Source organism: Stegodyphus dumicola, chromosome 7 (assembly GCF_044657685.1).
Source record: "Stegodyphus dumicola isolate Sdum_Otavi_A_Nest chromosome 7, ASM4465768v1".
In the NCBI taxonomy this organism is placed as follows: Eukaryota; Metazoa; Arthropoda; class Arachnida; order Araneae; family Eresidae; genus Stegodyphus; species Stegodyphus dumicola.
Genome location: NC_140774.1, coordinates 16149572 through 16170858, shown reverse-complemented (window position 1 = coordinate 16170858; position 21287 = coordinate 16149572). Strand labels below are relative to the sequence as shown.

The following is a 21287-nucleotide window of genomic DNA, read 5'->3' as shown; positions in this document are numbered from 1 at the left end:
TAAATATTAAATAAAGTTTGATGCTTACATTAATTAGATGGATAAGTCTGCCAATTTTTACTTAGCTGTTCTATGTCTGGATATATACTGGTAAGATGTACCACAGTCATGTGCTTTAAATCTCTCTTTCGTTCGAATCGTTGCACAAAGAATAATCGCTTTGTTTGGGAATAGAAACACCATCAAATCTCAAGCTATAGCAAGAAGTAAATAATTTAATGATTATTTACATATGGACATAAGTACTTTTTTTTATGCATCGAAGAAAAATTTAATAAACAAGGAGAAAGGAACTAGTTTGTCATAACTTATTTTCAAGTTTTGGCCCACTTGGTAAATTTTCATATTTTTTTAATTTTCATTCAAGATTATAATTAGTTAATGATTAATTAAACATGTTAGAATTATTAATCTAATATGTGTCGATTTTATATTTAGCTGTCAATATAGTTGATTTACAAAGTGTAACCAACAAATGTGTCTTGCAAGTACCAAACTCTGAGGGAGAAAATGAATATAATTCTTTTTTTATTTGCGATATTCTTACTGTTATTTATATATTTTTAAATAAATATTTAGTTAGAGAAATTTGAAATTTTATTTAAAATATTTTTTATTCTCTTAATCAAATTTTTCATTTTATTAAAAAAGAAAAAAAAATTACGCTGGTAGTTGTTTTTAGATCGTGCATTTGGCCCGCGTGCAATTTGAGTTTGCAACCCTTGCTTACTGTGCAATTTCTATGTATTCTTTGTCATGCAATATGATAAATATACTTTTCAAAATTAAGACACAATAACACGCCGGACAAATACTAATTCAGAAGTCAAACAACAAAAATCAGCGTTATATTTTCAAATTTTCACAGGACTAGTTTCGATGGTTTTACCGAACCACCATTTGAAAACATAACGCGGATTTTTGTTTGACTTCTGAATTAATACTTTTCAAAACTCCACAGGAAAATCACATGGTGGCTTTAATTATTAATGGATCCCTTTAGAAGAAGAACAATTAAAGAATAATTCATTCCGGGACAGAAAGAGGCATAAACAAATAATCTTTTTCAGTTTCGCCATAACCGAAACGGCCATTAAATCAACGGAAAAGTTGCGACACGGCGAATTTAATTGGTGCTCATTAGCATATAGATTCGATTATTTAAATTGTGCTCTCCCTGTTTCACGGCGGCTAGGAACAATTAAAGGGGTGTTTCTCAAACTCATTCCTTCCCAAGTTGATCTGCATCTTAACGGTGAATAAAATACATCGCGAACACTCTTGGATATGATTAACGGTCGAAATTATATTTTGAATAAGTTTATTCTGTTCACCTGGTTGCACAAGAATTACTTTTGAACGCAAACTTTCTTATGTTGTATAATTCTTGTTAATGTATTCATCGCTTAAACTTATAATTTAAATTTTACGTTTCCTAGAGTAATAACACAAAAACTTTCAGATCTCAGCTTAGCTTAAGTATGTATGGCAAGAGGATTTGCCTGGTAAAATCGTATTACGTTTAATAAAAAGCTGATGTGGACACCGTGTGACTTCCTTGTATGGCGTATTAAATTATACACATTTTGGTTGCACTTCATTTAAGCTTATTTTTTCGAATTTCATTGGAGATATACAGGGCTTGGAGAAAAATATGGAAACCTCTCGTAAAATGCATGTTTGAACTGAAAAGTTTAGTCTTGAAAAAGTTGCTGATGTGTTCGTTCACTAACGCTTCCTGTATAATATCCTCAAAATAAGTTGCAAGTATTTATTCGTTATCGAGATAGTGTTCTGTGCAGTTGTGAGTGCATCATGTCGGAGCTAAATGAATTCGAACGTGGGCAAACTGTTAGGACTTGTAGGATGGGTGCTTACTTAACCAAGGTAGCTGAAGTGTTTGGTGTTTCAAGAGGCACAGTACCTGAGATTTTAACTGATACAGGAAGAACGGAAAAACCGCATCCACTACTAAATTCTAGCACGGACAAAAATGTGTCTTGCGTGATCAAGATAGAGGCTCATTGAAGAGAACTGAGATGAAAAATAAGAGGACTATAGACACAAAAGTGATTGCTGAACTAAATGTCGTACTCACAAGCCCTGTCAGCACCAAACAATAGGAATGTAGCTCTACAAGTAAGGTATTTTTGGGCGAGCTGCAATTCAAATGCCACTCATCAAATGTAAAGCCCATATCACACATGTATTTGTTTCATACGAACAACTGCTACGGACAGTTTTCTGCCTGGTTTACTGCTGAAAGAAAGACGTGTGATTTTGTTCTTCCTTTCCAAAAAAATTGCAAGGTGTTCGTTTGTTTGTAATGGAGAACCAGTTATCCCTTTGCATGTTAACCCCAAAGTGATCTGGGGTGATTTGCTGTTGTGACAAAGAAGAAAAATTGTTCCAAACAGTTGTTCTTCCAAAACAAACGGATGTGCGATAGCAGCCTAAGAGGAGAAAGTGGTGCCAAAGTCATAAAACCTGAACTGTAGAGCAATGGAAGGCTGTCATTTGTCCATCCCAAGCGTATGATAGAAACTGTTTGCTGCCAAGAATGAAACATAGAGTTCGGTCATGGTTTGGGCAGCTATATCGTGGTATTCCATGGGACCCATCATTACGGTGCAAAATCACATTACTGCCAAGAATTAAGTGACCATTTTGACCGATCACGTGCATACCATGGTACAATTTTGTTCCCCAATGGTGATGCCGTATTCCAGAGCTCTTGTTTACTCAGCTCAAATCGTCCAGAACTGATTTTCTGAGCATGAGGGTGAACTTTTACATCTACAATGGCCACCACAGTCCTCATATAAATATTATTGAGCCTTTGTGGGTTATTTTTGAGAGAAAATCTGTGTGAGTGCTATCCATCGCCATCATCGTTAACTGAACTTGCCAACGTTTTACAGGAAGAATGGTACAAGATTCCTTTTCAAAACAAACAAGACCTCTATTTATCCATTATGAGAACACTGCAAGCTGTTTTGAATGCCAACGGTTTTCTACACCGTATTAGTCACAGCAAGATATATATATATATATATTTTTTATTTCTGTGCCTTCATACTTTTGTCCAATCCCTGTATTTCTCCTTCAATAAATTCAGTTCTCACTTCGCAGCAAGGTAAAAATACATAACTCAAGACACCTTGATTAAAAATTGTAAAATATAGCAAAACCTAAAACACAAAACACTTAAAAATAGTTTAAAAAAAACAGTTTTTGCAATTAAAGTTAGAGATTGTATTCAAAACAAGCAGTTAAGCCAACAGAGAGGAAGAAAAATTTTCGGTGTACAAAACTGAAAGTTAACTTTTGCTCTCCCCCGTGCAAGATGACACTGAAATTTGAGCATCAACTAACTTAATTCGCTATTCTCTAAGAGAACCACTTTACTTTTAAATTGTTGGTAATTCTATAACTGTTGCATGCATACATAAAAACCTTAACCGGAACATAACAGTAACATAATTCAATCATTTTTAAAGAAAAAAAAAAGTGCACAGTTTACCATAAGAGTAAAAACACAGAGCTCACCGATCGGAATAATATACACACGTTTGTTGCGGCCAATCGCAACCAAAAAGGCAGCTGCACAACTATATATTATACCAGTCCCATATACGAAATATCAATTTTTTGCAGCAGCTCGTTTTTGAGTTATGCGAGATGCATGCATTCATACGTACGCATGTACGTATAGACGTCACAAAAAAGTTTCTTCTGAATCCACTTTAAATTAATTTTACAATCCGTTTCGGAAAAAAATTGTCCTTTATTCTGTCCCTGCGTACAGATATCATACGAAAACATCGTTCAAATGGATTCGAAAGCGGTTAGAATGGAGATTTCTTCTGAAATCTGACACCCGAAAATTTTTGGGATTACAATATTTCCTTTACTTCTTACAAGGAATTCAATATAGTCCTTTATTTTCTCCGCACGCGAAAAAATAATTAAAATGGATTCCGGAGTAGTCGGAATGGATACTTCCTTTGAAAACTGAAACCCAAAATTTTCGCAATGACAACTGCTTACTTTACTTCGTATAAGGAAGCTAAAAAGGGGGGAAAACGTCCGAGGAAATGCGGTGATGAATTTTCACAGTGCTTGAATATTTTAGTCTAACACTAAATTTAGTGCTTTGTGTAAAATGAAATTTTCGACAGGCCTTCTGCCCTTTAATTCCTTGACTGAAACTTATAAGCTTTTAATGATTTATACTAGAGTTCATTTTGGTCAGACAAGCGTTGCTGAGGATATATTTTGGAAACTATCTTTAGCCGAATTAACAACAGAGGCTAGTGCCCATGCGTGTCTCGAAGAGAAGAATCGCGTCGCCCGACCCCTCCCGGAAATGTGCTCACTGGTGCAAAGAAACATCAAAGGCCTTAATCGGAAGGATGATCGGGGAAACGATATCCACTGACTTACTGACCAGTTTCTGCGCTTGAACAGCGCGGAAACTTTGACCGTGTTGTTGATCGCAGATAAGCAAGACTCAACAAGTGCGAAGGCAAACTAAATTGCTTTTCTTCCTACAAAGCAAAGAAATACTGAGGGTCAGTTAGTTACTGGTCTGATGATCAGATTCCGGTTATCGATAGATTTGGATGATTTATAGATCGTGATCTTCATCGCAAATCGTGCTTACTGTTGAAGTTGTCGGTTGGTAGAGAATTACTCGTATTTCTTTTAAAATTAGTTTTTGTTTTGAGCATAATTTTGAATATAAATATTATATTATTTGAATTATGAAAAATATGAAATAGAATGAGATTTTTTACATAAATTTTATTTGAATAAGCAAAATTTAAATCGAATGTATAAGGCATGGTAAGCGCTTTGATTTCGTCAAATATATATAAACAGAGGCTGTTCGCATATTTTTTTTTTTTTTTTTAATTTACAAAATAAATAAAATAATTTTTAAAAAAATCTCAAAGGTTTCAGATTTTAAATTACGTCCAAGAGGGCGTTTTTTTAACAGCGTTTTGTGGGTTACGTTTATTTATTAAATATCATGTACTCCGCACTTGAAACATAAAATTCAGTTCAACAATTGCAAAATAATTTTAAAATGAGCCTATCTTTAGAATTTTTGATAGACAGTTCCCCGCGCTGGAGATAATTTCCCCCCCCCGTAGGGTGTTGCCATTACTCGCTTTGAAATCGTTGTTAATCAAAAATTCATTATATTTTTACAAAATATGAAATAGATAATAAAACAAATTCCAAATTTGTGCTTCCAGATGGCCATATTCGGGTGGAAACGGACGTTATATAAAATTGGATGGCTCTAGGTACCGTTGTTTTATCGCAATGCGAGAAACTTACATACATTCATGCAAATTCTTCATTATTTAATTACTTTAAATATAATACAGGGTGATCATACATTAACATTATGAAGTGTGACATTCTAGATAAATGGCGGACTCAATGGGAAAACTCTGCTAAAAATAATATGTTCATGAAAATTTTTGTTTCTAAGGAAAATATGAATATTAACAATGACATTAACTTGAATCAATTAATTACAGGTCATGGGAGATTTTCCTTTTATCTGAAAAGATTCCATGTTCAAGATAATGATTTATGTAAAGTATGTACAAAAGTAGGAGACAATATCCACTTTTATTACAGAATGTAAGTTAACCAGATGCATTGATGGAGCGAACATAGATTTTATGAAAGCTAGTTTACTTAGGGCAAGAGGAATAGCGCATAATATGAAGATTATTAACAACAATAAAGAAGCAATTGGCATTGTGTGATTCGTGTATTTGTATAGTTGTGTGGTGATTTTTGTACTGGCGTAGTCCGTATGTAGTCATAGGGCAAACTTTGTTTTGCAAGGTGAACCGGGCTGCGCCCTAACAAAAAACAGGGTGATCATATTTGGTGGCAACAATTTGAAAAGTGAATTGGACATTTATAATCAACCATTGCAAAATGCCAAAACGAAAATAATAGTCTTCGGAACAAATTTTCTCTTTGAACTGATAATAAATTTGCTATTAAAAAAGGTCTGCTCAGAAATTTTTTTAACTGTATTTTAACAGCTATATTTTTGAAAGTATAAATTGTCGTCTGATATTTAAATGTTTTGTATTCATGCCAAATGGCGGTTTTAAAGGAGCAATGAATGGAAGGCTATGTTTGTTCTCTTTCCAAAAAATATATTCGAATGTAGTTATTAAAAATTCCATGAAAGCCATGGTTTTTCGATGTCTGAAGCTACGATTGATAACATTGTCCACAAGAAATGAAAAAAAAAAAAAAAAAAGTCAAATATGACTTGTGGATTTCTTCCGTATATGACTTGTGGAATTCTTCCGTATTTGGAAGGACTTTTCCCCTTGAAAGGGAAACACGTATCTAAGGAAAAACGGAATTTTTTAAATTTTGGACAGTTATGCTGCATTCCTTTATTCTGTCCGTACCCAAAAAAGTAGTTAAATGGATTCGGGAATAGTCGAAATGGACGTTTCCTTTGAAATCTGGAAGCCAAAATTCTTTTATGTTTAAAATAAATGTCAAAGAAAATTTGCAAAATCATTAAAATACTCAGTTTCAAGTGTAAACCAAGTGTTTAATTATGATAATTATCTTATAAATGACAAAATTCATAATGTGCATCGTCTTTCTCTATGACATATCTCCGAACGCAGAACCCGCTACAGAGAGAAAAACATTTATCAGGATAAAAATGGAAAAAAAAAATATCGCAATGATCTTGAGTTTATTTAAATAAAAGAGGAGAACAAAATTCTTAAAACATGGTTCAAAAGATCTAAAGAAAGTTTTTGAATGGGATTTATGATTGTTGCAGGTTTCTCATATAACGACAAACTTAAAATAAAGAGAGTGGAAAAAAATGTTGAGATTAAAACTCTGCATATTATCAGGAACACATTTCAGGACCAAACAATCATATATGAAATAACTTCTCTTTACCCACAATGCCATCAATCAATATAATTGCATCAAGACAAAGCAAACAACCACAAGTCAAAATCCACTGCTGATTTCCTGGACAAAATATGGAACAAGAAACGAGTGTCAAGGCCATACCCTTCACTCGTAACCCTACTAAATCTCCTGATGTATCATCCATGAATTTTTGGGCTTATGGACGTTTAAAAAGCGGATTGTCAAAATTTGTCCAAAATTGCGCTCCTTGGACTTTCTGTTCCAGAGAATGGGATAACGCACCTCTTCGGTTACAACAAAAAGTTTTATTGTTTTAGAAATTACAATGTAGAAAAAAGTAAAGAATAAGGGTTATCAAACAGAACATTTAAAACAGAAAAATTTTAGATAAATTATTTCTGTAAATAAGTGAAAATCGCCTAAAAAATGTGCAAAAAGCCTCTGGATTCTTTTTTCTGTTCCTTTATTTACGATACCAACTTCTTAAAACGGTTATCACATATAAGATATATTTAATGATTTTAATGAGCACAGCTAGTGGAATTTCATGAGTCGACCTAGTAATTAGTAATAAAAGACATAAAGAACTGAGATTATGGCATTTAAATTCTTACTTTGTTAATCAATAAGAGGCAGATTAAATTTGAAAGGAAAATTACATATCTTACGCTTTGATGAAATGCACCCCACCGAAGCTTAGAATATAAAAATAATTTATATCGGGAAGTGGCAACACTTTTTTTAAATTATTAAGTTTGTTAACAAAATTTACAAAGTTTTTTGATAAAATTTGAAAGTGAAGCATTTTACACTTTGGTTTCATTTTACACTTTGAAACAGATTGCATTTAAATCGCTAAGTGTTCTGATTAAATCTCCTGATGTCGTTTGTCGTTTGTCACGTTATGCCACGTTTTGTCGAATAGAAAGATACTTTCAGCTAATCAAAAATTCATTAAACTTTCAGAAAAAAATTAAATAAATAAAAAAGTAAACTCTGGGTTAAAATTTGAGAGCGAGGGGCACATGTTCGGGTGCTGAAATAAATGTATTAAAAATCTGGTTTCTCTAGGTGCCCTCATTGTGAGACACCAAGTCCCCGTAAAACATTTTTAACAATTTACATTCAAGTTACTTTAAAACACAAGGTTAGGTTGCTTTTTTTGTCCCAAATTGATTCCTTTTCTAATTTGCAATGGCTGAAACACGAAAGTTTTCGTCATTTAAAATACTTTTGCAATTGGATGTTTATGTCTACGACATAAAGAACTGAGACCAACGATTGCCGAAATAAGAACCGGGTAAGGACTTTTAAACCGGGTAAGGGGGTGGAAATACATATATATATATATATATATACGTTTGGTATTGCCGATTGCAATAAAAAAAGGGAGATGCACAACTAGCTGTTATAGCAGTCCCATATACAGAAGTTCAGCATTCTACGATTAATCGTTTTTAAGCGAGATACCTATGTACGTACGTACAGATATCATGAAATAATCTATTTTGAATGCCAATTAAATCCATTTTTTTGGGGGGGAGAAAGAGTTCTTTATTTGGTCCCTACATAGAGACGTCCCACACAGACACACACACACACAAAATAGTTTGAGTAGATTCGGGAAACGTAAAAATATTATTTCTGCTGAAATATGATAACCGAAATTTTTGGGGGTTACTATCTTTACTTCGTAGGAGGAAGTAAAAATAACCTTATTTCTTTCACTCAGAGTTCTCTTTAAAGACGTATTTACATTTGTTGTAAAAAAATTTCTTTTTATATTATTTTTCGAAATAACGACCTAATATTAATGAATGCTAATTTTTTTATTGACAAATGAAAACAACACAATATATTAGAGTTTAAAATTATAATAATAAGATTAGATTTCAATTTCAAAATATTTAATTGCATTAAAAACTTTGTTGATCCTCTTGTTATCGTTATGAAGCAAAATATCTCTTTTAATCCTGTTTTAGATGTGACCTCACTTTCTGCTCTTCTTGCAAATCAAGACTAACTGAAAGACGCTACAAAATAATTAGGAACATTGCAAACATTTTTTTCTCTTGCGAGAAGATACTGAAAGGAAACCGCAAAGGATTAGGTGGCTGGCGAATTACATCTAATTACTTATTTTTGGCATGCTCCTTTCGCGTATCAAATTAAATTCAATTATTTATTTTCTTTCTGACTCATCTAGGTTTCTAAAATCAGCTTGTCTTCAATTTCATATATGAGTATTTCATTTGTTTTATTAGTAGTCCAAAGGGGCTTTGTCCCTCATGTGAACTATTATTTTCGTTTTTGCTATTTTGCGATTTTGCGTCGAATCGTCTGTTTTACTTTTCAAACTTTTACCACCAAATATTATCGCCGTGTATTATATTTGAAGATATTAAATAATGAATCTGTATAAATGTATCTATCTCGCATTGTGATAAAACAACGGTACCCAGAGCCATCCAATTTTGAATGACGTAATCCTACTGCAAATATGGGCATCTGGAAGCCCAAATTTGAAATTTGGAATTTGTTTTATTATCGATTTCATATTTTTGTCAAACTTTAACGAATTTTCGATTAACAAACTGAAGGATTTCAAAGCGAGCAATGGCAACGTTGTACAGTAAAAACATTTTTTTTTTTTATCTCCAGTGCACGGAACTGTGTATCGGAAATTCTAAAGATGTGCTCATTTAAAAATTATTCTGCGATATTGCTCTTGAACTGAATTTTATGGTTTAAGTGCGAGAAACATGATATTTAATAAATAAAGGTAACAGGCAAAACGTTAAAAAAAACCGCCCCTTTGGACGTAATTTAAAATCTGAAACCTTTCAGATTTTTTAGTCTAAGGGTGCTTTGTCCCTGAGGGAATATTGTGTATTTATTTATTAAATATTAAATATTCTTTTCAGCAGACAGATACTCTATCAATAGTTATCTATTGGTAGAGTATCTATTTCAACCGGCCGCCGAAATTTAACAATTATTTCAACCGGCCGTCGAGATCTGACCTTCAGACTGCCCTTTCTGCGGCTCTGTTATTTCTTGGGCGTGAGATTTTTCATTTATCTTAAAAATCTTTTCATCAACTTTTCATTTATCTGTAATAATTCCGGTACTGATAAAAAGTAAAATATTGCTACGAACTTTATACATAGATAAATAATTCTAGTAAAATTATATGTGAATTGCAGTATCTTTTGCATAATGTAACATGAAAGGTCTCAAAGGTCGAACCATCACTGGAAGCCGAACGAACGGAAAATCAGGGTGACAGGGGGTTAGTCCAGTTAACATTGAGGTAAATGGGTATCTCGACTTGTGTTTTATTACCTTGTGTTCAACCTTCTCAGCAGTTTTAAGTGGTAATTAGTGATTGCGTCAATTCCAGAACTGCAAAGTGTTTTTTGAAAAAATAAATTCATCAAGCTCTGTCCTCTGTTGTGTGCGTTCAATCTATTACGAAACCCATACGCACGTAATAATGTACAAAATAAATAAATATTGTTGCGTGCGTACGGGTTCGTAATAGACTGATTGCACACGAACTCGACGATAGGTCAGCAAAATTTATTTTTTTATCAAATGAAACACTTCAAAGTTCTGGAATTTTCCTCAGAAATACTCGTACAGGTATTCACATTATCACAGAGTACAATCAGTAGTTACACTTCAAACTAATACTAACGTAAAACGAAACGCAGTGCAAAGCGCATCCATAAGAGAAAGCTAATCCGGAGATACCTCACTTCACGCTAAACTAACAACTCTGAACAACCATGACTAAACAACTAACTAAGCAGATGCTCTCTCTCTCCGGTCGCATATAGTTTTCAACCGCCGAGATATTTCTGGTACTTTCTGCTTCTCGAAATTACTGGAAATCAATATGAGGGTAAAATTACGGTTGCAGCTAACATAGTGGTCAATTACTTTTATTCAATTACAATACCTATTACGGTGATACAGGGACTGCACCAAAATGTCGCCAAGTTTGGCGATTTTTTCTCGACAAATTTGGAGTCAAAATAAGGTTTCTAAATCGTTGTCAGCTTGGCGATATCTCGCCAAATTACCGAGATACTCATTTGCTCGGTGTTAAATGGACTTGCCCCTGTATTCTTACTTTCTCGGCATAGCTCCTCTCTTCAGATTTTGTTTTCGAGTTACATTGCACAGAAAATTACAACAATTTCACATGTAATTGCACTAGAATCATCTATCTACGTATGTACAAAAATTCGTAAAAATATATTACTAAATAAAAGCAAGTATATATGATATTTTGTGGTCATATATGCTATGGTCAATATATATTTTTTTTTTTTTTTTTTTTGTTGATCCGGCTTATATGCTTATCTTTAAAACTTCCCCAGCTGAAAAAACTAATGTTAATATTGATGAGAGCAGCTGTTTTAACATTCAAAATGTAATTCCAGGGGCTGCTGCTATGTAGCGTCACACATTTCTTCTTTCACCCCTATCTTCTACATATGCATGAACGTAAAATTTCTAACCCTGCTCCTGAGAAGTTATTTCCCACTTTCTTCCCATTTTTATATCTTAGCCGATTTAAATTTTATTTGAATTTCTAAACTGTCATCACCAGGTGTTTAACATTCAGATTAAAAAGAAGGGCAAAGCCGATCAATGAAATAGCTTTGGATTTGCATATTCCAATACCAGTGTGTCTTTTTTCCGGTAATAGAGTTTAAAATATTTGAATAATTTTATTATTTTTTTTAATATTTTTCCCCTCTTTTTTCTCTACTTTTTCCCTCTTTCTGACAGCACTCAGGGAAACAAAAGGTGAAATCAACGAACAGCAAAATGCTTTTGTCTGTTCAGTGTAAAAGATTTTGATACATTTTGTGGCATCGCTGTCGTTAAAGGAAACATAAACAATCCATTCGCAATCCCGACCAGACGACTTTTCTTCAGTTTTAAATAAAGTAATAATAATAAAAAAAATCTGAAAGTTTTCAGATTTTGTATTACGCCCAAAGAGGGATTTTTTTTTTTTTTCATTTACATGCACATACACGTTCCGTGAGCATCTGTGTTAACGCCCTCTTAGGCTAAAAATATTTAAAAGCAGCATACCTTTACAGTTTCCGATAGACAATCTCACACGCTGGAGATAAAAATGTTTCATTCTCTACAGTGTTGTCACTGTTCGCTTTGAAATCGTTGAGAATTTTTAATAAAAAATTCGTTAGAGTTTTACAAAATATGAAATACAGATATCAAAACAAATTTGAAATTCAAAATTCGGGCTTCCAGGCGATCACATTCGGGTGGAGGACTACATTATTCTAAACTGTATGTGTCTAGGTACCGCAATCTTTTCACAATGCAAGAAAGATACATTTCTGCATTTACTTCCTTCAAATACGAGTATAATACAGTGCAATAATATTTGCTGACAACAATTTGATACAATGCGTTCAGTGATTTGACGTAAAATGTCGTTTCGAAACTAATAGCTCTGGGCTAACGCCTCTTTGGGCTAATAATAATAAAACAGTTTAAAAAAAAATTACACTATAAGATTTTATTTAAACAGGATATGATAATTAATCCACTAAAATTACAAAAATAATTTATCATATAATTTAATGGGAATAATAGTTTAAATACTTATCTTTTCAAAAATCATCTACAATTTTATATTGCGAATAATGAAAGCCCGGAACATCTTATTTACGATTAATAAAGAAGCTTATAAAAACTAACATCACCATTTCGTCATGAAGTTCACCAAGATGGCAACCTGAAAAGGAATTTTTCTGTGAGTAACTTCCCCCCCCCCTCTCCGTCTGCCTCATACTGCAACACGTTTTTTCAAAAATGTAGAAAACTGATCAGTTAATATTTTTTTATTTTCATACGACAAGTTTCTTGATTGTGCATCAATAAATTTCTGACATGTTTAGTTTGTTTATTAAAGAAGATATACGTAAAAAATAGATTAAACATTAAATCAAAAAAATAAAGTCTAAATCGAGTTTTGAAAAAAATCGCTTCATTTTATTGCCACCGACTCACAGTGCATATACAAAATTTTAACTCGACAGCTTACTAAGGAGGAGGTTAAGAATCGATGACAAAATTCCACTCACTGTGAAACACCATAAGCGAACTAAATAACATAAAAACAAACGTTCGTTAACATCGAAATTAATAAAAAAAGGGCTTGAAAATTTTTCAGTCGAATTTGTACTAACTTGTTTTCTTTAAGTATTATAATGGCGAAAAATTTCGACCATTCTCGAATCCAACTTGTATTTTTTTTTTCCCTTAGTGACGTCTGTACGTAGGGACACAAAAGCAACTCTTTTTTCCAAATCGAATTATAAAATGAATTTAAAATTAGTTCAAAAATGACATGTTTCTGACATTTGTACGTACCTATGTAAGTATGTGTCTCTGATAACTCAAAAAACATTAGCGGTAGAACGTTGAAATTTTGTATATGGGACTGCTATAACATCTAGTTGTGCAACTCCTTTTTTTTTATTGCAATCGGTAGCACCAAAAGTATATATATGCGCGACAAACAGTGAAATTTGACTTGCCATCTCCCAGTTCCTATCCTTACGTTTGTGAAAGTTTTACATTGATTATGAAAAAATAAAATCTGAAGACGCTTCACTCCCCTACGGCAAAAAATGGCCAGGATATTTAATTCCACAATTTGCAATTTTTGATGTTATTTTCAACTTGACTTGAGGGATCGGTTATTCAATTTAGAATAATTCGTGGAAATAAGTTTAAATGAAGTTCAGAAGAAAATGTACAATTTAATAACACTTCTCACACTGATAGACACCTACGTTGATAAAAACCCACGTTAACGTAAATCAACATTGATAAAAAGCTCGCACCAATAGAAGCTCATGTACCACGCAGAAAATAATCATTTTCTTATTATTTTCACTTTATATAAAGCAAATTCATAAAACAAAATCAATTAAAAATTAATAACAAATAATAAGTTCGACTTCTTTATGATGACCTACAAAACTTACTAATAAGTTCAGTTTTATTAATAACTAACTGTTCAATTGAAATTACTTTGAACATTTAAAGCGAAGGAGAATAATGGAATATTGCTTTTATTTTAGCGAATTCTATTTGTTTGATTTCGACAGCGGGCGGGTAATATGAAAATTTAAACAACGTAAAAAAAAAAAAAAAAAAAAAAAAGCAGCTAGTTCTAAGGAAATCACCTAGCGTTAAATCTGAAACAATTTTTCAACTCTTTTCGCAGAAACGCTATCGATGCGCTCGTCCCGAAACTTACTTATCTGCATACACCCCCGAAAAAAGAAAAGTTTAAAAAAAGAAAGCGCGATGTACCCAGACAAGGAAAAAAAAAGAAAAATAAGAAACCTCTTTCGTATTTAATACAAATGAAATCACCAGTTTTCGTAGCTGCTGCCATCTATTGGCGGTAACATCAACTAACTTCCAAAACAAAACCGGTTTTGTTGCGATTGCATTTGCAGAAAAATAAATTCTATCCGGCGTAGGAGAACCACGCTACAGACAGACTGACAGATGAGAGAGAGATCGGGACAGTGAGGAAGGATTGGAAAAAAGAGAAGGCACGTATTTCTTAAAAAGTGGGACACTCAGAACCGATCCGTGGAAGTGGAAGAGAACAGTTTCAGTTGGTCGAGAGTTCTCAGTGAGAGTAAAGCATGTGATGCTGTCTTCCCGCGGATCGTTTGGTGTTCTGTGATAAGGGGATCTCGGCCCCCTCCTTGTTTTATATGAGTGCAAGTGTGATCAGTGAGTCATGATGTGTTTTTATTCGCCAAACATCTGGTGGCCCTTTGGGTGAAACGCGATATTGTGTCATCTGTTAGAGGAGGCAAGATAATTTTTATTCGCATTGTTTTATAAATTATTTATAAAGTTTCATCATTCATGGCAGCAACTTTGATGTCAATTTAAATGGTTCATCCATTAAAAAATAAAAAGGAAACTAATTTTTTTTTTTTTTTTTTTACTTTTATCTTTCCTATATGTTGTCAACATGTTACTTTTTATATTTATAAATATTTCTAACTTTTAGCATGTTTTATTTATTTAATTTTAATGGTAAATGTATAAATTATATTTTCTCACACTGTAATGTTTTTAACGTTCTTTTTTACGTAATTTTACCAGGTTTAATATAATAATAACCAGTTTGATTAAATTTTGTAATAACAATGTTCTCCTCTCTTATAAATTAAAAGAAAATTATATTATTATTATTATTTTTTAATTGATTTTAATCAAAGATAATTTTTGTGTGGCAACTGTATAGATTTCTTTATGAAATTTAAATTGTAGCAGAAAGATTTATAGATTTTAATATTTAGCATGAAACTTTCGCCAGTATTTAAACTGCTTAAATATTATTAAATTAATTACTTAACTTTTAATTTGTTTATCTGAACAGCTAGCTGAGAGCATATATTATTTACATAAAATCTAGAATAAATAGTAATTGGATAAAAAAAAAAAATAGTTTGCCATACTTTTAGCAGTTTTGTAACATCAAATCATTAAAAACATCTTTACAAATCTTTACCGCAGTGCAAAGCTGTTATTTTATTCTACTGCATCATCGAATAATATGATAAATATCTATAAAAGTGAAAGGTTTATCTCATGATAAATATTTTTTTTTCCTTTGAAAAGAGCCTTGTTTATTTATATTTAAATTTTATTTTTATAAAATGCATAATGACAAATAATTTGTGTTTTATAATTAATATATAATGTAATTTTGTTTCAGGAATAAAAGTGGTGACCTTTTCTTTTAAAACAAGAAGAATACTGGACGATATATAAATTCTGTACCTACAATGCAGTGACATTTCATTCCTTGAGATTGTATGCAGTCTGGAGTACTTATAGCAGATTTAATTTTATTTAACACTGTGTGTGCTCGTGTGTGTATATAAACTATCAACAAAATGGAGTGCCAGAATTTGGGGCTAGTCCAATTAATTATTTTCGTGACTTTAGGATACTACTTCACATGTGTCTCAGGCCAAGGTAAGTGTATTTATATATTTCCCTTCCTACTTTTATTTTCCTTTTTATGTGAGAGAAACTTACACATGTTTTTGGAATATAAGTACGAAAAGCAGTTTGATCGTTCAGTTAAAAAAAGTACATTAAAAAATCATACTAATCAAAGAAGTGGCAAATTGGATCAAATTGCGAAAAAAAAATTGCAAAATTTATGAGATTTAAGGAATCTGTACATTCATGCGTCAAATTGTTCGCTTTTGCTAAAATGTATTAAACTGAACTATTTACTAAAACTGGCAACGGATATTTCTTCAAAAACCAAATAGTTGTGGGGGATTTACAACAATGTATACCATCATTAATTTCATTATTTACCTAACCATAGAATGAATTAGTTAAAATTTCTCCAAGTTACAGAATTCATGTCTGATAATGTTAAATGATTTGTTAAATCGTATTAACATGCTTAAATTATATTGTGTAATATTATAAGTGTCTAATTTAAAAACGTATTCTGTTATTTTTATAATTTATCCTTATATAATATTAATTCCTTAAAACTTTCCTTAGAATCAAAATCCGAATTGAATTTTTCCAGTTTTCATATACTATATGAATAATGCAAATATATTACATTCTAAAATAAAAATGTAATTGCTGTTTTATATTTAAATTACTAGTTAAAAGTTGAAGTTTTTAGTTTTTTAGCGTAGTTTAAAGTTCCCTTTAAATTCTATACATTTTTGCTGTACACATTATTTTCAAAATTCTAAAAGAAAAAATTCCAAATCAAAAACTCTTTATCTGCTTTTAAAATATTACATAAAACTTATATGCACATTTGCTTTGGAAACAATATTTTCTCTTAATTAGCACAATTAATAATTATCATTACCGAGTATAAAAAAAGAAATATATTTCTAAAGATAAAAAATATCGTTATTTCTGAAATGCTTTCATATTTGTGTGTTGCGTATCGTTAAAAATATTAATTTAAACTAGTAGAGAACTTTTGAAAAAATATTTTAAAATACAAAAATAAAACATTTCTTTATTTTCTTCTAAAAACTTTCCTTTTGTTCTGTTTCGAAAAACAACAGCTTTCGTAGCAACGAAAGCTGTCCAAAATGTAGCATTCTATTTAAAACCGCACTACATATTTCGGTGTTACTTTTTCGCAGATGGAGCTGTGATTGATATGTATAGCTTGTCATCCAAACCCTCTCTTGCAAAAAAGATCATCCTTCCCCTTTTCTGTGCACACCTGCTGCGACATCAGTTGTCATTTGTAACTCGGTCTCCCTCCTTTATTATCCGGTTTGCTAACAGATGACGTTTTCGGTCATTCTTTTTTTTTTTTCCCCAGCCCCAAAGAATATATTTACTTAATAACAGTTTTTTTTTTTACATTTATCACATTAGCAAGGTAATTTACTTTCAAAGTTCTACAATAATATTAATTTTGTTTAAGAAAAATTTAAATTTTTCTTAAATTATGTTAAAAACGAAAAAAAAGAATTCCCAAGAATATATTTGTTTAATAATTGTTCATCTCCTTTTAAGTTTAATCGCGAGATAATTTACTTTCAAACTTTTACAATACTATTAATTTTGTTTGACCCTTTCTAATTATTCTTAGAATTTTGTAAAAAAGAATATTATGTTAATTATTAATCATACTGAGTAAGAGGAAAGAACCTTTTCAAAGCAAATGGGCACATAAAATATCGTTGCCATCAGACCATTCCACAAATTTGCTCTTTTTTGTTGTTTTCACTTACGTGCGATTTCGGTGTTATTTTCTGATGTTTTTTATTACACCAAAACAGAAAAAAAGTATATCTTCTGAAGTACATATAATGAATTATCATACAAGAGTAGGTCAGTTTCTATGAACTTTTTTCAATACGCTCTGAGCTAGGTTAGATATTTCATGTCGTCTATTAATCAAGCGAACTGAATATTTTTGTTTAGCACTGAATATCTTTTGTATAATTTTAATATTCTGTAGCTTGGACTCCTTTTTCAATTTACATCAACATTCTTATAATCAATTGTGCATCTAAACAAGACATCTTGAGCAGCTATGGAAATTCGTTCTCAGATACATATAGCCGGTTATTAGGGTCAAAGATTTCAGGTTTTTCAATCTTAGACACTGAATATACTCTAAAATCAAACGCAAGGAATGATTTTCAAATTAAATAAATCATTCCAGTTTCTTTTTTTAAAGATTTATTTATATTTCATACACGTTAAACCCTTTAAAAGTAAAATATGTTTACGAGCTAAAAGACTATCTGTTGGTTGTGAATATTTTGCATATCTGTTGAAATGACTCAAGCAGGTATTTGACTGATGGATATTAATATAGTCAGCTCTCCATTATCCAGAAGCGGTTTAACCGAATCTACTCTCAAAAAATTTTAACAATACCCTTAACTATTTACTGCGGAACGATGAGAAAATTATTGCCGCTAACCATGAACGTAAAACAATTAGTTTATGGGAAATGCAAAAGGAAAAAATACTTGGGTTAACAGCAGTGTGATAGCTTGTGACGTCTTTCAACTCCCCCCTTCCCCCAAATAATAAATTAAAACCAGCATTTTTACGCAAGTTATTCATTACGATATAGCTCAAATTTCTCTTGTAAATATTGTTTTTTAACGTCATTTGTAATTTAACCTTTTCCATTTCTGTTGCTGTTTATTCTTTCGATATTTACAATGCAAATATTGATTTTGACCGACAATTTTAGAAGAGTTTGAACTAGTCAGCATCTTAAATATCATTTATAATTTATTTACTTTATTTCTATTGACGTTTATTCTTTCGATATTTATTGTGTATTTATTTTATTTTGAGGATTGATTTTAACTGAGATTTTTAATCCTAACCGACATTTTTACCCAGATTTTTAACTCATTGTGATTTAATTCTCGTAAATACTGTTCTTTAATACCATTTATAACTTATTTTCTTCGTTTCTATTGATGTTTCTTCTTTCGATACCGTGATATTTTCGATGTTCGTTCTCAATGCTGATTTTAATCGACATATTTACGCGAGTTTCAACTCATTATCAATTCAAATTTGTTCATTCATAAATTACACATTGTACCATTACTACATTATTATTATTACATTGCATCGTTAACTACACTGTATCATTCATAACTTACGTTGTCCGTTTTTCTTGATGTGTATACTTTTCGATATTTACAGTGTGTGCGCTTGGTTTTGAATATAGACTCTAACTCGGATTATAGCAGACATTTTTTTACTCTAGTTTGAATTCATTATGGTACATTAACTGATGTCTATTCTTCCGATATTTATAGTGCGTTCATTGTGTTCTGAATATTGATTCTAACTAACATTTTTACGCGAGTTCGAATACGTTATGACATTGTTCAATCTCTCTCGTAAATATCGTTATAAATTCTCTCTTACTTCACTTCTATTCTTGTTTATTTTTTCGATACTTACAGTGTATTCATTTTGTTTCGAATACTGATTCTAACCGACATTTTTATTTTTAACTAAAATTTTTGCACGAATTTGAATTCCTTACGACATTGTTGAAGTTCTATCGTAAATATTGTTCTTTAATGTCATACATAACATTCTTTGTTTCTATTGATGTTTATTCGCTCGATACTTGCAATGTGTTTTCGTTTTGCTTTGAACACTGCTTCTAACTGACAATTCCACGTCAGTCATTATGCCATTTTTCAGGCTCTTTCGTGAATCTTGTTCTTCAGTGCTATTTTATATACTCACTTTTTTCATTTCTATTGAAGTTTATTCTTTTGCTATTTATAGCGCGTTCTCTTTTGTTTCGAGTACTGATTCTAACAGACATTTTTAGTTCTAACCAACGCTTTTACACGAGTGTGAATTTTTTGCGGCATTGCTGAAACTCTGTCGTAAATATTGTTCTTTCATGTCATTTACAAATTACTTTCTTCGTTTCTATCGATGTTTATTCTTTCGATATTTAAATTGCTTTTACGTTTTGTTTTGAAATGTTTGTTACGGACATTTTTAGGTGAGTTTGAATTCATTATGATATTGTTCAAGTTCATTGTGAATGTTGTTCATTAATATCATTTATAAACTCAATTTCTTCACTTCCATTGATGTTTATTCTTTTGTTGTTTACAGCACTTTCTTTTAAATTTTGTTTTGAACACTGACTAAATTTACATAAACTAATAATTTTTTGTTTTTCTCATTAAACTTCCTGAAAATACAGATAACATTTTTCGGTTAAAACAGTACGATTATTACTCTTTTTTTTTTTTTTTTTTTTTTTTTTTTTTAATTTCTGTTGGATTAATCCTGGTTTCGAATTAGCTATGGCTGCTCTTTCCGGTATTAAGCTTGTTAATTGAGCAGTTAACTTACGTTTAAAATTTTACTCTCATTTCAGAGAAGTATTCGAAGGGAGGGGGGAGATAAACGGAGCAAATTACTACAGCAAATCTGCGACAAATCTTTAAAAATACAAAGGGGGGAGTAAATTCCTTTCAGACTCTTATCTACGTACATTAAATACTTAATTTTGACAGGAACTTTCGGCGAGCACTCCACACTTTCTATCACCCTACTCATCAGCCCTTCACGTATTTATTTTCGAATGCCGCCTACGCATGCGTCGTAAAAGTAATAATCCACTATGTAATACGTTCTCTAGAGGGGGTCAGAGACCAGATAATTCCCAACGTCACTTACTCAGTTGACTGATGATTCGTCACCCCCCCCCCAACAATGAAGACGTTATCAATTCAGAGTGGAAATGCATCCAGACTTTGGTTAATTCTACAAATCGATTTCAGTTTTGAGTTGAGTGGGAGGATGGATGCATATATTATCGAATCGGAACAAAAGGTGATATCGATTATGTGACATTTGGTTGCGCCACTTCAGTATAGAATTCAGTATACTCCTAAATCCCGTTGCGGAGCCGTTGGAAATTGAGTATCGGCTTCCGTACAATGCGTTAGGTATACCAGTGTCTTTTTCGCATTTCACTCTGGGGTGTTTTATGTATTATTGGCAGCTCCATCATGATAATCTTATATGTTTAAAATATTTCTTTTTTTTTTTTTTCTTTTTTTCTTTTTTTTTTTATAATTAGACGCTTGTGGGGTTATCCGCCTAAAATAATTATTATAAAAAAGGAAAAATATATAATCACTTTATCGAATCAAGTTAGTGCAATTTCATAAAAATATTTAATGTTTTTTAATTAGGTAATTATAAATTAAATGTGTTTTTATTTA

General features: G+C 31.7%; 1 protein-coding gene across 3 annotated transcripts in view; it reads left to right on the top strand.

Annotated features, from left to right (window-relative positions):
• The window catches only part of LOC118184145 (protocadherin Fat 4-like), a 517728-nt gene that overhangs the window by 54926 nt on the left and 441515 nt on the right, over window positions 1–21287 (top strand). For 2 of the 3 annotated variants that reach the window (XM_085819902.1, XM_085819904.1), the window contains exons 1-2: window positions 14537–14839; window positions 15755–16017. In XM_085819902.1, coding sequence (XP_085676028.1) covers window positions 15936–16017 — 82 coding nt within the window. In that variant the 5' untranslated portion in view covers window positions 14537–14839; window positions 15755–15935. Of the gene's footprint in view, window positions 1–14536; window positions 14840–15754; window positions 16018–21287 lie in introns of those variants that run through there. The other variant, XM_085819903.1, reaches the window with a different exon arrangement.